The sequence below is a fragment of the Pelobates fuscus genome, chromosome 5 (assembly GCF_036172605.1).
Source record: "Pelobates fuscus isolate aPelFus1 chromosome 5, aPelFus1.pri, whole genome shotgun sequence".
In the NCBI taxonomy this organism is placed as follows: Eukaryota; Metazoa; Chordata; class Amphibia; order Anura; family Pelobatidae; genus Pelobates; species Pelobates fuscus.
In genome coordinates, this window is record NC_086321.1 from 121,149,137 (window position 1) to 121,166,972 (window position 17,836).

Sequence of the window (17,836 nt, forward strand, 5' to 3'; positions counted from 1 at the left end):
ATAGCACCTTCTGCTGACCCCTATTGGTGGAAGTTGGGCCACCCGGGTCAGTACGGTAAGATTTCGTCTGATCCTGCTCATTGCAATTATTGATAATGAGATAAACAAGGCAAGTTAGCGATCTATGTACAGTTATCCCCCCCCCCCTTTTCTTTAGGTCCATGAATTTATATATTAATAATTTTTAATAACCTCTGAGGAATGAGGTTTATTGATTACCGGGAATATAGTGCGGTCTATCTGGATCCATATGAAGGGATCTGCTCTTCATGCACACAGCATGAACGAGCAACTGTGTCACTTTGATGATAATTGGAATGATCTTTTTATGGACCTAATTTGGGACACCTAGGATCGACTTTGCCTCACTTGTCTATATTTCTGCTTTCAGCAGGAACACTTATCATAATATGCATAGACCCATTGGTGCATCTAACCAATTTAGAGCTCTCTAAGCACCATACATTTGTGATAGCTAATGGCACAGGATGGGTTAATGACTCTGTTACTAAGTCATAGAACTGTGCAGGTTCATTTATCACTAGCGAATCATTATGCTGGATTTATTCCATTACACGAATCGGCAGGATTGCAATATACACCGAAACGCGCGTTGGGTTCTTTCTTTTCACTTATTTCTCACAGGGCACTATCACCATGTGCAGGCAACCAACATTCTAAGTATGGTTCTGAACATTAGCACTATGTAATTTTTATTTAATTTTTATTTACCTCCTTACCAGTCTAATACTTTGCCTTAACTGTGGATGCTCTGAAGTCTATCTATTAGTAATAGGAAGGATTGCAGATTTGGCATTTTTTGTCTAACTATTTTTTGCAACATAGCCTACTCGCTACATTTATGTGTGTGCTAAATGTCTAGCTATTGACATTATACAGTTATTATACAGTAGCAATCTATTACATTGTATTTGCACTGTAACTAATTTACTAGCATTTAGTCACATTTTTTAGACCAATTATTGGGCTTCTTACGCAGGGAAGCACCTCACTTATTCAGAGCATTATCAATCAAGAGATGTATTACCTATTAGGTTTTGGGTAGTTTAGGACTGGTACCTGAGGTCTGCCTTGAGTATACTCCATTATAATGTTCAGACGTTGACCTTGCTTAAATAACATTAAAGTCAGGTGTCTGTTAGTTTGGTATAGTTCTACTCAGGGACCAGTGATTTAGGAGGGTAGCCAACAGGCTTTATTTGAATTCTTGTATGGTTTCTGATACTCAGGCAGGGGTACACGTTATGTATTTTCCTGCACAATAGTAATTTTTGATTTTACAAACATTCCGAATGGCATTACAGTTCCAGTTTTTACTCGGGCCTCTGGACTCTTTCATCCAGCAGCTTGAGTAGATTTTTGTAGACAATGTAATAGAACAGCAGGAAATGCTAGCAGAATGCTTGGTTGTATAGGGAGAGGTATTAGCAGTAGAAAGAGGTAAGTGCACATGTCATTGTACAGAGACCTCACTTGGAGTATTGTTTGCAGTACTGGAGACTGTATCTCCAGAAGGATATTGATACTTTGGAGAGAGTTCAGAGAAGGGCTACTAAACTGGTTCAATTATTGCAGAGTAAAACTTACCAGGAAAAGTTAAAGGATCTTAACATGTATAGAATGGAGGAAAGACAAGGCATGATAGAAACATTTAAATACATGAAGGGAATGAACACAATAAAAGCTGAGAATATATTTAAAAGAAGAAAAACTACCACAACAAGAGGACATGTTCTTAACCCCTTAAGGACGCATGACGGAAATTTTCCGTCATGCTGGTCCTACCCTTAAGGACGCATGACGGAACATTTCCGTCATGCAGTATTTTTCCAGCAGGGTCTATTACCTTGCTGGTAACTATGAGCCCCAGGTATCATTTGATTCCTGGGGCTCCCCTCTCTCACCTGGGGCCAGAATTAGTGTCCCCAGACTGACTGATGCTCTGTTTGCAGAGCTCAAAGTGAGCGCTGCAAACAAGCATTTAAATGGGGATTTAAATCCCCACTATTACAATTTGGTGTGATCAGGGTTAAATCCCTGCTAACACAAGGGAGTTCCAGGTATCAATGGAAACCTGGGGCTCCCCTCTATCAGCTGGGGACATTTTAGTGACCCCAGCCTTTTTGATGAGTTACATGCAGTGCTGGAAGTCAGCGCGGCATGTATCTGCTTAAATAGGCATTTAAATGCCTATATCTAGATTGTGGTGTAAGCAGGGTTAAATCCCTGCTTACACCAGGAAACCCAGGTATCATTAGAAACCTGGGTCTCCCCTCTGTCAGTTGGGGTCATTTTTAATGTCCACAGACTGACAGCTGAGCTGCATGCAGAGCTCAAAGTGAGATCGGCATGCAGCTGTTTAAATGGGGATTTAAATCCCCATAGAGCACAATGCAGTGTGAGCAGGGTTAAATCCCTGCTCACACTAGGAAACCCAGGTATAATTAGAAACCTGGGTGTCCCCTCTGTCAGCTGGGGCCATTTTTAGTGGCCCCAGGTTTTTTGATGAGCTGCATGCAGAGCTCAAAGTGAGGTCGGCAAGCAGCTCTTTTAATGGGGATTTAAATCCCTATAGACAGCAATGCAGTGTGAGCAGGGTTAAATCCCTGCTCACACTAGGAAACCCAGGTATCATTAGAAACCTGGGGGACCCCTCTGTCAGTTGGGGCCATTTTTAGTGGCCCCAGACATTTTGATGAGCTGCATGCAGTGCTGAAAGTTAGCACTGCATGTAGCCATTTAAATCCACAAAGAACACTGCAGCTGAGCGATCAAGCTCAGCTACAGTCATTCTCTCAAGTGATCTGGTGCTTGGGAGACCCCCAGGGTCTGAACAAACCCTGGAGGATCACCCTCTATGCCCAAATGCCATTCTGATCAGTGCTGGGCATTTTTAGTTGCCCAGCACAGATCGCATTGCATTGGGAATAATGTCTTCAATGTAAGAGATGGGAGACTGCAATACTGAAAATAGCCAGTAGATGGCAGCAACATACCACTGTGTTTTAGTTTAAAATCCCTTTACTAACATCAGCACTGATATTAGTAGAGGGAAACCTTTGGGATTAAGATTAAATTAAGGATTACAATTAAGGATTATTATTCGGTTTAGCATAAGTACTAGATTTATTATCAGGTTTATTACTGGGTTTATTATTAAGTTTATGTTTGAGATTAGGTTTATAATTAATTGTAGTATTGGGATTATGTTTCAGATTAGGATTCAGATTATGGTTCAGATTAGGATTAGGGTCAGCACGGGCATCCCTTGCTGAATATAGCAAGGGAATTCCTCGGCTGACACCAGCAGGGGGAATCATTTTAACACTATTGCTAAAGGTAGGATTGAGATTTGGATTAAGGTTATAATTAGGGTTACACATGGGATTACGTTATGGGTTAGGATTGTGGTAATGGTTTATTATTAGATTGAGGGTTAGATTTAGGATTAGGATTTGGTTTAGAATTAGGGCTTGGTTTGGGATTAGAGATTTAGATTAATATTAAGATCGCTACTTTCCAAAGATATGCATATGGGGTATATTTGTACTGAGAAGATGTTGCTGAGTACAGCTAAGATAATTTTATGACAGTGGGAAACAGGATATTTAAAAAATAATCATCAGAAATACGATGTGTATGTAAAAATGTTAAAATAAAAATGAATACCACAAACTTTGAAACAAAATGGTAACAAAATGTCACTTCAATAAAGCTTATAATATTTTATATGAGGGTCCCCATGTTGTCCACTTTTGTAAATGGTATGCATTGGTGGCGTTATTTAAATATATGAGCGACTAAAATGCCCCAAAATGAAACGATGACCATTCGTCAATTTGCCATTTAAAAAAACCTGTAATGGGCCGGGTATGATTTTAGCCCTGTATTGTTTTCACAAAAACCTGGCTAAGGTGTACAAAGGGGGTAATTTTGTACTCAGAAAATATAGCTGAGAATAATTTTGTGATTTAATTTACAGTAACATATATCAAGATTCCAAAATTAACTACTAAAATACAACATGTGTGTATAAAAATGCAAAAATAAAACAATATGATAACATTTGAAAGTAATTGGTGCTAACATAACTGTATAATAAAGCTCAAAATATACCATATGACATAGCCCGTGGTGTCTACTTTCACAAATGGTATGCATTTATGGAGTACTTTTAACTGTCAAACTGCTACAATGCCCTAAAATGTGCTATAGACACACCAAATCCATTTATCAAAATTCTAATTGTAAAAACTGTAATGGTCAGGACTCGTTTAAGGCACTGTAGCTTCACAGGATAGTGTCAAAGACATACATTGGGGGTATTGTTTTATTCAGAAGAGTTTGCTGAGCATAATTATGGGGTTTTGATCACAGTGGCACATACCAGACTTGAAAAATGACCCCAACAAAATGTAATGTGTATGTAAAAAATGCAAAAAAAAATATTTTACCACAAAGTTTGACATAAACTGGTGAAAAAATGGCATCACGCTAAGGCACAATATATACCATATGAGATACACTGTAGTGTCTACTTTCACCAATGGTAGGTCATTGAGGGATAAATTCAACAGTTAAACTGCTACAATGCCCCAAAATGAGACTTGCTCCATCAAATTCATCTATCAAAATTATCACAGTGAAAACTGAAATGGTCAGGTCTCTTTTATGGCACTATAACTTCACAGGATAGTGGCAAGGACATAGATTGGGGGTATCGTTTTACTCTGTTGATATGGCTGAAAACAATATGGGGTTTTCTACAGCAGTAGTATATATCAACTTTATGAAATACACATTAAAAATCCTTGTTTTATGTGTGTATGTTAGAAATCTGAAAAAAACACAATTTTACTACACGATTTAGCAGAGATTGACAGCGAAATGGCTACGTAAAAAGTGTCAGAATACCCTTTGGTAAATAGCCTGTGATGTGTGCTTTATATAAATATATACTTTTGTGCAGCAATTTTGCTTTCTGTGATGGCTATTAAGCTTACAAGACAAACATGCCAAATTCTAAAATTGCTCCACATTAAAAAAAGTTTTTACTCCTTGTATTTTGTGACCTGTAACTTTCAAAATAAGCTGAAATCCTAGACATATTATGTACTCTGAAAATCAGAACAACTAATTGAATATTTTTTAAATTACTTTCCTTAAGCTGCACTTATTATACACACGTTATTATTGCCTGAACTGTGGGAAAAAAAACAATTTATTTCACTTCTTTTTCATTTTTTTGGATTTTTTTAATAATAAATAAGAATTTATATATGTATATGTCACATCAGATTAAAGCCCTTTTTGTCCTTTAAAAAACGATATATAACATGTGTTGGTGTAATAAATAAGAAAAATGCAAACAGAGGTTGAACACAAACAGCAAAAAATGCAAAAAATGCTTGTGTCCTTAAGGGTAAGTCCAGTTTTTGAAGCTGCGTCCTTAAGGGGTTAAAGGAGCACTATAGGGTCAGGAACACAAACATGTATACCTGACCCTATAGGGTTAAAACCACCATTTAGCCACCCTGGTCCCTTCCATGCCTCCCTAAAAATGTAAAATCTGACTTGTATTCAAGTATGGAGCTGCTAGCTCTGGCTCTATTTCCTTTAGACCTGCCTGCTGACCAGCAGAAGTGGTAGCCTGTTCCAATCACAATGCTTCTCCATAGGATTGGCTGAGACTGACAAAGAGGCAGATCAGGGGCAGAGCCAGCATTATTCAAACACAGCCCTGGCCAATCAGCATCTCCTCATAGAGATGAATTGAATCAATTAATCTCTATGAGGAAAGTTCAGTGTCTGCATGCAGAGTGAGGAGGCACTGAATGTTTGGATGCATTTTAGGCAGCCATGACCCAGGAAGGATCTATAACGGCTACCTGAGGAGTGGCCAGTGAAGTTATCACTAGGCTCTAATTATGCAATAGATGGGGTGGAAAAGCCATTGCCCACCTCCTCCAAATTGTGCCCCAGCCTCTAGTCACTTCCTATTCAAATAAAAGTGCCTTACCTGCATCCCCACCCTAATAATAAATATTTGTTTTCTTTAGACCCCATTTAGGCCAAAATGTAATCCATATTCAGATGCTTCCTGAATATAAAAAATGGACAGAAAATGTAAAAATGCAACACAATAAACCCCCCCCCCCAAAAAAAAACAAACAAACAAACCAGAATGAGTTTATATAAAGACATTGCTGCACTTTGAAACCAATCAGAGAGCCCTGACAAGCAAGTCACATCTCTCATGGGAATATTTTTTTACTTGCAAGTGCTGGCCAGCTACCACCTGATCAACCCTCGTGCCGCTCAGGTGTGTTTTAATTTTTTTTTTCTTTAAACAATTTGCCCACTGACTGCTAGTCCTACCAGCAGGCAAATAGTACCTAAATTATTGTTTCCATGCAAAAAGCAAGTTAACGATAATTTGTGTATTTGAATCCTGTTAGATAAATTCTGTGTTTTTAATTATTATTTTTATTTATGTAATTTTTTTAAATTGGTGTCTGGTACATATTCCACATTCTATACTTTTTGTATAGGTTTCAGGTGCAAGGAGCACTGATTTTAAACTGGACACCGAATGCATCTGACCGATTGGTGCAGATTCGATATGGATTCAATATGGCTGTATTCTAACTGGAATTAGCTTTAGTAAATTAGAGAATTACCATTCTGGTCAAAATAAGTCCATTTTCACAATTTGTTTTTGTCCATCCGGAGAAAGAAAATGGCATTGTGTTTTTTTGTTTTCTTGTTTGTTTCTGGCAAGTTTTGTGCTGTGCTTGTAATTGTTTTGTGGATGTATGACCTTACAGCAACATGAATTATTATTATTATTATTATTATTTTTCTTTCGCAGCTGTACATTATCCTGAACTCCATCTTACTTAGCTCTTTTCACACCAGCATTTAATTTTTTATTTTTTTTTATTTTTATGAAGATGGAATCTTTATGAAAAACTTATACAAACTGTGTTTTAGCATACACATTTCAAATCAGTTAAAATATATCAAAGTAGATACTATGTTGTCTTGTGGACAAGATTACTTCAAGCAGCTTCTGCAACCCCCTTGTGATGTTTCCCATCAACTAACTATTGTGCATGATAGTTGACTGGACATGCTTCCTATTGACCAGATGCTTATATCTTAAACAACTTAAACTGCAATGGTTTGCCCTCTCATCTGGGTACCAGCTGGCACCACACAATCTGTGATGTGCATCTGGCTTCTGCAAAGCTGCAGGAGCTGGATGCCCATCCCACCGGTCATTCATTTCCTGAAAGCGTCAGCTGAGCGCTCTCAGCCAATGAAAGACCATCTGCGCAAAGAATATGCACAGAATTGACATAAGCCAGCCTAAAACTTGTTCAGGGCTGGCTAATGACATTCTAATGATTCTGCCAGATGTGGAGTTACTCCTCTGAAAGCAATATAAAATATCTACGTATGTGCAGAGCTTCATATTGAAAAGTTGCAAATACTGACTTCAAATCACTGAAGTGGTCATGGTGTTTGGAATAACCCTTTAAAGTAAGTTGTTCATTGTGTGTACGTAGATTTGCAGAATAACAAATATATTTTTCTGAAGTTTGTATGTTTATATCATTTTACCTGTGAAAAAGTGCAAGTTGTCTCTTCAGATACAAGTTCAATTAACTTGGATTAATGGAATTCCTTTACCAAAAATGGAAATATTGCACGAATACAGCATCATGCTAAAGAACTAATCCCTGTTTCATACTGAATACCCTTTGTACAATAATGTATCTTAAAAAGAAAACTATCTACTAACAAATTCGATTGAAAAGTAATCTGATCATCAAATAAAAAAATACAACAATCGCTCCAACAGAATAAGGGTTGTGCATATTGTGCATATGACTTCATGGTGATCTAAGTTAGGGTAATAAGTTGAAGACTAGAAAAATAAATACAAAGCCACTAGCGAGACATTCTGACAACTCACCTTCGACAGCTACTAGAGGGATTCAATGCATCTCTATGTGGAGTTGCTGATTGGTGCTCACCAGCTACTCAATGGATTGGCTGAGATAATCAGGATTGAATATCTCGGCTTGGGAGGCGGGACGGCTGAATGGAGACCGGAGGTGCGAGGGCTGAAAGATAAGCAAATTGGTTTATTTCTCTAATTTAGGTGGGCCCAGATATCTAAATGATAACAGCACTCTAGTGTTAGGAATACATGTTTATGTTCCTAAACCTCTAGTGTTCATTTAGCGATACAGACTTCTTCAACCATGTTTTCAGATGTAAAGCCAAATATTCATGTTTAAACATATATGTAAATTTCCTTTTACTAGGAAGAAAGAATAGTAAGGGATCGCACACTGCTTCAGGCACATGATCAAGACCAGGCTATTCGATGGAAGGTCCAGTTTAATTTGGGCAACAGCAGCAGGGTCAGCAACCAGTGTCGCAATTCTGTGCAGGGAAAACTTCTCATCACAGATGATCTTGGTAAGGAAAATGTCATCTATATAACATTTGCAACCTAGAAAAGATGTACCAGGTGTAATGTTAATACATGAACTGTAAGAAATTGTAAGCTGCAATACAACTATCTAGCCTTTGGTGCATGGATCCAGCAAGTCTACCAAAGATACACCTCATATATATGTATTCCAAAACTGAAGCTGCTAGAATAGGTCGGTCAATTTCTAGAATGTCTGTGTGAGACAAAAAGTGCAGTTCTATATTCATGGAGTCCATCTCTTGGGACCAGTAGATCATTTGGTGCCTGTAGTTGTATTCCACTAAAAACATGGCTGTTTGCTACAGGGTGGTAAGTGCTGAGTTAAAGAAACACTGTATAAAATAAATTTTATTTTAACTTTTTCTGTTTCTTTCTAATTCTTCTATGTCCATTTCATTATGAATATTTATTGTACCACCTTTATATTCCAAATTTTTATAAAAATAAATATTTACTTACCTTTATTCCTGTGTGTATCTGACGTCTCTGCACCCTTTGAAGTCAGTAAGTGTAATGACATCGGTCCAATCCTATGCTTTTCATAGAGAAGCATTGGGGACTTAAGCTGCATGCGTGGCACTCGGCGATATCCGCAAGTCAAATGTTTCTCTGGGGTAGTAAACACTACATTGTGCGTGCATGCATGCAGAGTGTGTGTTTTCAAACTCCGTGGAGGAGGGTTGCCGCTGCAGTAGGTGAGTTTCCCAGAGTTACAATAAATGTGAGTTATCCACTTGTTTGAAGAATACCAGTTTAATTAATTATAACCACACAGGGATAATAGATAATTTGTATTCTTCTTTGGCAAATCCAAAATAAAATATCAAAACACTTCAACATGTGAGAAGATAATCATTGTCCGCATTGAGTCCACAATCCACCATCCTCAATATCTCATCACCACTTGGTTTCAGCAAGTTGTACACATAAGAAGGGGTACATTTAACCTCTTATTAGCCACTCTGAAATGGAAAGCTTCTGATATGTTTTTATAGTGAAGTGTACACATTTTCACTTGCCGAAGGCTAGTGTCGAAAGGAAAATTTCCCCCAAATGTTTTTTACGTTTTACATATACTCTTTTACATCATGGTAAGTACATTGCATAACAATATACAATTTTGTTCTTGGGACCTGTATGTTTATCTCAAATATATTACATAAGCTTGAAAAGGCAAAGACATAATACAAATAGCCCTAATATATATAGGAAATCTAACAAACTCTAACTTGTGCATATATCTCAACTGCAGACTTTAACAGGGCACTTTTTTATTCAAAGTCTCTGTTTAGGGCCTGCTTTATATAAACATCCCAATTCTAGAGTTCGAAACATGTCACACTGAAGCAATCTGTTGTCAATTCTGACCCCTGTTATTTTCCATTATTAAGTAATTCTATAGTGGCTGAGTAACCGTAATTATTATTTTTACACTTTATTGCTTTAGCATTTATGGGATCCAAATCCCAAGTTATGGCATCTCAGGAATATCTTTTTGCAGTCCCCATAAAACATCGAACAATCTGCTTTTAAAGCAATGAAGCAGTGCTTACTCTGTGCTGAGCTAGGCTAAAATAATGAGTGTAAGTAATTTAGCTGCAGGACATTCTCTCACTATATCCAGTATGCATAAATCCATTGGGGACTGTGATCTCATTAGCATCTGTTTGCTAAAGAGGTGTATATTGTTTCCAAACACTGGAAATGCCCAGTCCATCTTCAATTAGAACATGAAACCACAACATGAAATAATGCTAATTATAATTCACAGTTATAATACATGACATAAGGCCATTCTTCAGCCAAAACATGGGACTAACCAGCCAGATAATGACTCCTCTTGCGCATCTGCCGAGCATATTCCAAAAAATTAGATATCTTGCTGATATATATATATATATATATATATATATTTAGATAGACTGGAGGACTGGGCACTCAAATGGCAGATGAAATTTAATGTTGAAAAATGCAAAGTTATGCACTTCGGCGTAAAGAATACACAAGCAACGTATACCCTTAATGGAAGTGAATTAGGGATAACAACACACGAAAAGGACTTGGGAATTGTTATAGACAACAAACTATGCAACAATGTGCAATGTCAATCAGCAGTGGCCAAGGCCAGTAAGGTATTGTCATGCATGAAAAAGGGCATTCATTCTCGGGACGAGAATATCATTTTGCCTCTCTATAAATCACTGGTAAGACCACATATTGAATATGCTGTGCAATTTTGGGCACCTGTTCTAAAGAAGGATATCATGGCACTAGAAAAAGTGCAGAGGCGGGCTACAAAATTAATAAAAGGAATGGAACATATCAGCTATGAAGAAAGGTTAACAAATTTAAACCTATTTAGTTTAGAAAAACGTCGCCTGAGAGGGGATATGATAACATTATACAAATATATTCGGGGCCAATACAAACCATTGTGTGGAAATCTATTCACAAACCGGACTTTACATAGGACACGAGGCCATGCGTTTAGACTGGAAGAAAGAAGATTTCGTCTAAGGCAAAGGAAAGGTTTTTTTACTGTAAGAACAATCAGGATGTGGAATTCTCTGCCTGAAGAAGTGGTTTTATCAGAGTCCATACAGATGTTCAAACAGCTACTAGATGCATACTTGCAAAGACAGAATATTCAAGGATATACTCTTTCAATGTAGGGTAATATGTGCTTGATTCAAGGATAAATCTGACTGCCATTCTGGGGTCAAGAAGGAATTTTTTGTCCTAGCTTGTTGCAAAATTGTGCTTCAAACTGGTTTTTTTTGTTTGGTTTTTTTTGCCTTTTGGATCAACAGCAAAAAACAGGTGTGAGGAAGGCTGAACTTGATGGACGCAAGTCTCTTTTCAGCTATGTAACTATGTAACTATGTAATATATATATATATATATATATATATATATATATATATATATATATATATATATATTTTTTTTTTTTTTTTTATCACAACTCATGCCATTAATCATAGCTTCTCCTGCCTTAATGGTGTTTATTCCTTGATTGTTATATTATGTGATTGTGAAATATACTGTTGTTCATTTTCTAAATATACAGAATTTTGTGTGTTTTTTTTTTTTTTTAATATCTCTGTAGGTATAAATGAAATATGTAATACAAATATAAGGTGCGCTGTACCTTTAAACCTTTTTTTTGTTAACACATGTGACTGTGATCAGTTATATACACACTCACAGTTTAATGTGCAGGCATCCTCTGCAATGCATATAAAAAGAGAGTAAGATCAACAGGTCCACAGGAACGATGTGCAGGTAAGTAATTCACTTTGTTAATCAGCAACATTTAAGATAACATAAAATAGATCCCACAGCAAAGCGTCATCTTTACCTCTGGATGAGCTGCTTGAAAAAGAGTGTTTAGTTGAGCGTCTTGTCCTGAACAGAATTCTATCTGCTATTTGTTTGTGAGTGCTATTTCCCCAATGCTTTGCTTTGTTTGTTTTGTGATTTTCCAGTGTGTGTATTTTCCCCTTCTTTGTCTACGTATTTCTGTGGATACCTGCTCATTATACGGTGAATGTATATAATTGTGTGTGATCTTAGACACCGTGCACAGCACACCTTATATTTGTATTGTTTATTGTGATTCTTTTAGAGTCTTGACACTTGATTTAGTTGCTGCTAATTTACAAATATTTCGAAAAGAATTTTCTGAGAGCCGTTTCTTCACTTATTGGACTTTATCACATACATGTGATATTGTTTTAGCCATTGGAATTTAATATCAGGCTGATTCCTTCACAATGCCATAAGCTATTTTGAAACTGGACTGCAGTAATACAGTTTAAAAAAGAAAAAAAATATTTTGGGCTATTTTGGCCAAAGATTTTAAATTCAAATTTAATTCCAGAAAATTCATACTTTAGTGAATAGACCCGTAAGGTCTGCTATCTCTTATGATGGTTATTGTGGTTTCTTTTTTTCTTTTTACACAGTAATGCTTTAATTTTCAGGTTGTAGATCTGTTGAAAGGAATTTATGAGCATACACACTCGTGCATACAGGACTCATAACTGTCAAGATGTGGACGGGACAGCCCTAGTGTTCTGTCTCGCCATCTAAATTATCTTCAGTATGGTGCATTCATTTAGGATTCCATGCTATATAAGCTCAGGTAGCTTGATTTCATTTCCACAAACAGAACAGCTTAACTGACAGAGTTGTAGGTTGATGTAGTTTTCCCATGATTATTGAAGCCTTATAAACTTGTTTGTAGGGGGTAAAATGTAGACCAATACAAGTCATTGCTACGCGTTTAATAACAAGCAACCAAGAGGATTTGCTTTTTCTAACAAGTATGTTTACTTACTATGTGGTTTCCCCTGAACAGGTTATGTGTGTGAGCGCAAAGAGCTACTGGCAAATGGCTGCTGTAACATCAATATTGCCAGCACGAGACTCTATAGCTGTGAGAGCTGCCTACCCAATGGGTGCTGCAATGTATATGAATACTGTGTATCATGCTGCCTGCAACCTAACAAGGTATGTTGTTCACAGCTTACCTCTGATCTAACGTCTCCACTATAAATGCATTATTAAAGAGTTACATTGTTTTGTACCTATACTGTAGTGTAGAGTATTGTTTTAGCTAACAGCTAATATTATTATTATTTATCTTAATATCCTTAGGTGGCAATGATAAGCTACGAGTGCTAAATCTCCCCATGTCCTTTTCACCTACCTGTTACTGCCACCGCTGTTGCATGGATAATGGCGAAATACCACTTTGCATTATTCTACAGTAGAGACAGCCAGGGCCGGATTAACATAGGGGCTGACGGAGCTGCCCCATGTCTCCCAGTGAAGGATGTGGGGAAAGGCAGGGAAGTGAAGGATGGGGGAAAGGCAGCAGGTAAACATGAGGACACAGACACTAGGGGACACTGTAAACATAGGGAAACTGGGAGACACATTGGGGCATGGAGACACTAGGGACACCATGTCTTCCAGCCAATGTCCTTAGTGTCTCAGTGTCCCCACGGCTCCCAGTGTCTGTGTCCCTATGTCTCTGTGTCTGTGTCCTCATGTCTCTGTCCCTAGAGTCTCATTGTCCCCATGTCTCCCAGTGTCCACAAATATCTGTCTCCCAGTGTCCACATGTCTCCCAGCCAGTGTCCCTAGTGTCTGTGTCCCCATGTCTCCCAGTGAAGGATGTGGGGAAAGACAGGGAAGTGAAGGATGGGGGAAAGGCAGCAGGGAAACATGGGGACACTAGGGGACACTGAGACACTAGGGGACACTGTGAGACACATGGACATTGGGAGACACATGGACACTGGGAGACACTAGGGACACAGTGTCTCCATGTCTCCTAGTGTCCCCATGTCTCCCAGCCAGGGACCCTAGTGTCTCAGTGTCCCCATGTCTCCCAGCTAATGTCCCTACGGCTCCCAGTGTCCCCTAGTCTCCCAGTGTATGTGTCCCCATGTCTTTCAGTGTCCCTAGTGTATCAGTGTCTCCATGTCTCCCAGTGTCCCCAAATATGTCTCCCAGTGTCCACATGTCTCCCAGCCAGTGTCCCTAGTGTCTGTGTCCCCATGTCTCCCAGTGTCCCTGTCTCCCAGCCAGTGTCCCTAGTGTCTGTCTCCTCATGTCCACAAGTGCCCCCATGTCTGTGTCCCCAAGTGTCTCAGTATCCCCATGCCTCCCAGCCAGTGTTTCTCTGTGTCCCCATGTCTCCCAGTGTCTGTGTCCCCATGTCTCCCAGTGTCTGTGTCCCCATGTCTCCCAGTTTCCCCAATGTCTGTATCCACCAGTGCCCCTATGTCTCCCAGTGTCCCCTGGTGTCTGTGTTCCTTGGTGTCGCCCAGTCCCCTAGTCTCCCAGTGTCTCACTGTGTCCACATGTCTCACTGTGTCCCCTAGTATCCCAGTGACAAGGGAAACACTGAGACATGGTGACACGGGGAGAAATGAGGACACTGAGACACTTGGAGACAAGGGGACTGGGCGACGTGGGGACACTGACACTGTAATACATAGGGACACTGATGCCAGGCTAGCCTTTTTGGGCATGTTCGCCCCTTTTGGCAGTTCTGGTCACGTGATTCGCGTCAGTGGCACACCCTTTTACCCCGCCCATTGACTTCCTGCTTCATTGGACACTGCTGTTCGGAGGTATGGATTTACTTAAAAGATGAAAGCATAAATTAGAGAGAGATTAGCATAGAGTATGTGTTTTCTTATGGCTGCATCCTTTGAATTTCCCTCCAACACCATCTCCATCAGATACAAGACGCTTGAGAGGTATGACTGTTTTAGTGTTTTTGGTCGATAAGATTCTGTAATTAGGCCCATCATAATTGTCAGCACCAGGCCTACTGGCAGGCTTTAAGTGCCAGGAGTAATTCAACTTTTTTTATTTTTTTCAAACCAGGAGTGGCAACAAAAATAATCTTTGTCCAGTAACCATTAAAATGAGCAGTAGTGCTTATGGTGCCCACTGTATCTCTTTAAAATATGGCAACATGTCCTGCTGCTCTGTGCAAATAACCCTTTGATACTCTATGCTAAAGTCATCTTTTACAAACAACCATTGGAGTGGAATACAATTTGCATACTTAACATGATTTCGTTAACTTATGTGCGTAACCTACCCGATTACTAGCTTTTATGCATCTTGTTGCAGTTTTCAGATTTTTCTAAACTAATCACCAAGGAAAAATGTTATTGCATGTTGGCACGTATACTATTTAATACTATATATTAGTTTTGGGGTTATTGTGAGTGGTCCCCCGTCAGATTGTTATAATTATTTTGTGTGTTCAAATCAAAGTAATTAACACATAAACACAGTAATTAAAAGTTGATTTGATTTTATCTGGGGGGCTTTCACAGCTTTGAGTGTCCTCATATATGTTCAAATACATAACATCTGATATGTAATAGTAAGTCAGGCTTTAAATAAGAATATTTTGCTTTCATGTTTATATATTACTCATTGTGTTAAGTTAATGTTTAAAGTTCTAAATACACATTACTGCAATCAGGAATTATAATTATTTTTTGCATCTATTTGATGCCATTTGAACTCGCAGTAATCTTGTTTTTTGTTCACAGCAACTTCTGCTGGAGCGTTTCCTAAATCGTGCAGCCATGGCTTTTCAAAACCTATTTCTGGCAGTTGAAGATCATTTTGAGCTATGTTTAGCCAAATGCAGGACATCATCACAGGTAACATCCTAGCTTTGAAATTGGTTGTAGCGATGTGTGATAATGGACACAATACTGCAATAACAATAACAACTTTGTGCAAGTTTGTCTCTTTCATCTCCTTAATTGTCGAGGTGTATTGCAGGACTCACAATTTCTGGTCCTAAGCCGGATCTAAAATTTACTTGCCACCACATCGAACTAGCTATGCCCCACTGAAATTTGTTTTTTGTGTAATACTCCTTATATTTTGTATTAAAGCATTGAGACAATTTAGGTGCACTATTAAAGGACAACTGTCATCATATTTTAACTTTTAAACATTAATTATAGTTTTTTTTGTTTTGTGTTTTTAATAATTAGCTGCTGTGATTGCTCTATGTGAAATTACAGCAGTAGGCAATTAGGTTAAGCAGAAAAAAGTCAAAAAGGTCAGGATAAACTGATCCTGAAGTCAAAAAGAGGACTAAATAGGTAAAATTGGGCATAACTCAGGTAAATCATCTTTTCAGAGAAAAAGGAAAAGTTCTTAAAGCAGGTATATTGAGAGCGAGAACCTAAGTATCAACCCAGATACCAACTCTCAAAACCCGCCAAAGATTCACCCATACAAAAGGTGAACAACTCAATCAAAGAGGTAAAAATTACAAATATTAATATATTAATGCACTCGATAAAGGTGCAACATAGCGCCGAAACGCGTGTCGAGCTGCCGTTAGGCTATTTTTTAACTTTATAGGGGTTTCTATGAAGCCTGATTACTAACACTTCATATCTGCTTTATAACAGCTATCTTACTGCAGGACAAGCTTAGGGAGCCAGGGCTTTCTTTGTAATACTCTATACTTGGCTTAATAATTGGTGTAGTTTGGCAATTCATCTATCAAGGAGTGTGGGGTGAAATAACTTAGCAAGGCGTTCAAGTATCTTACTAGGGAAATTGCAACTTTTGGTCCTGGTGGAGAGAGTATTCTTTCTTTATACCCACTCAGGCTTTTTGCTGTTCCCAGATAATTTGCTTTAAATCTGAGCAATATATAAGAGATAATCCACCAAACCAAACTTCTGGAATAAAATGTCATGTCATGTGTCCTTAAGGGGTTAAGCAAAAAGTCACTCACTTTCACCCACAAACTTGATATCGCTGAAACGCAGCTACCCCAAACACAGTTCATGAGATAATGACAGATTGCATAGTTATATTAAATGAATATACATATTTGTATTTAAGGGCATGTGCCATGCACCAAACAACGTATGCTCACTAGATTGAGCATAACATTCTATCTATTAATTGTGCTACCAGTTTTGCTAGCAAATGTATATATTGGGAGAAAAACATATTTACACATAGGCTTCTCCCCTAGCTGTCAGTCTGACAAGGGAGAGCAGAAAAGACCACCCACAGGAGGTTTCTCTGCTCTTCTCCATATCAACCACAGTGCATGTGATTGCTATGGAAACTCCCTAGCCATAGCTGAGTATAGGAATGGAGTGACATGATGTAACTCTGTTCCGATGTTGGCGTGTCAACGTCACTGACGAGATTTGCCCTACTTGAGGATGCGTGCCAAGCAGGGCAAATCAAAATAGACTTCAGGAGGAGCGGAAGATGACCAGGAGGTGGGTGTTACATGAAGCGTAACTCCCACAAAGCAGTGCTGGAACGGAGGAAAACTGAGTAAATATTTTTCATTACATACACCATATATCTTAATTATAAATGGTGTATTCAATGTATAATGGAGTGATTTCAGATTAGCCACTTTTTTTACCCTCCATCTTCTCCTCCCTCCAGTCGGTTATGTCTCCAATATTAGCCCCCTGTCTTCCTCATTAGCCTACTTTACCCCAAGAAGGTTTCTTGATCATAATATATGGCAGCATTTACTTATTGGTTAGCTCCTTCCTTCACTGCAGAAAATACTGAAATTGGTATAAATAGGTCCACCCACTTTCCATTAGGCAGTCTTTATAACTAGCTTTGCAACTCTCAAAGTAGATGGGTGGGAACATAATGCTACCATGTGAAGTAATCAGGAAAAAACAAATTACGGTAAGTATGAAACAATTTCCCTTTTTTCCTGATCAAACATGGCAGTATTTACTTATAGGTAATACC

At 38.4% G+C, this 17,836-nt stretch overlaps 1 protein-coding gene across 1 annotated transcript in view; it reads left to right on the top strand.

The window, feature by feature from the left end:
• The window catches only part of SPRING1 (SREBF pathway regulator in golgi 1), a 40,675-nt gene that overhangs the window by 19,479 nt on the left and 3,360 nt on the right, over window positions 1-17,836 (top strand). The window contains exons 2-4 of the mRNA XM_063454208.1: window positions 8,358-8,514; window positions 12,894-13,045; window positions 15,622-15,735. Coding sequence (XP_063310278.1) covers window positions 8,358-8,514; window positions 12,894-13,045; window positions 15,622-15,735 — 423 coding nt within the window. The remainder of the gene's footprint in view (window positions 1-8,357; window positions 8,515-12,893; window positions 13,046-15,621; window positions 15,736-17,836) is intronic.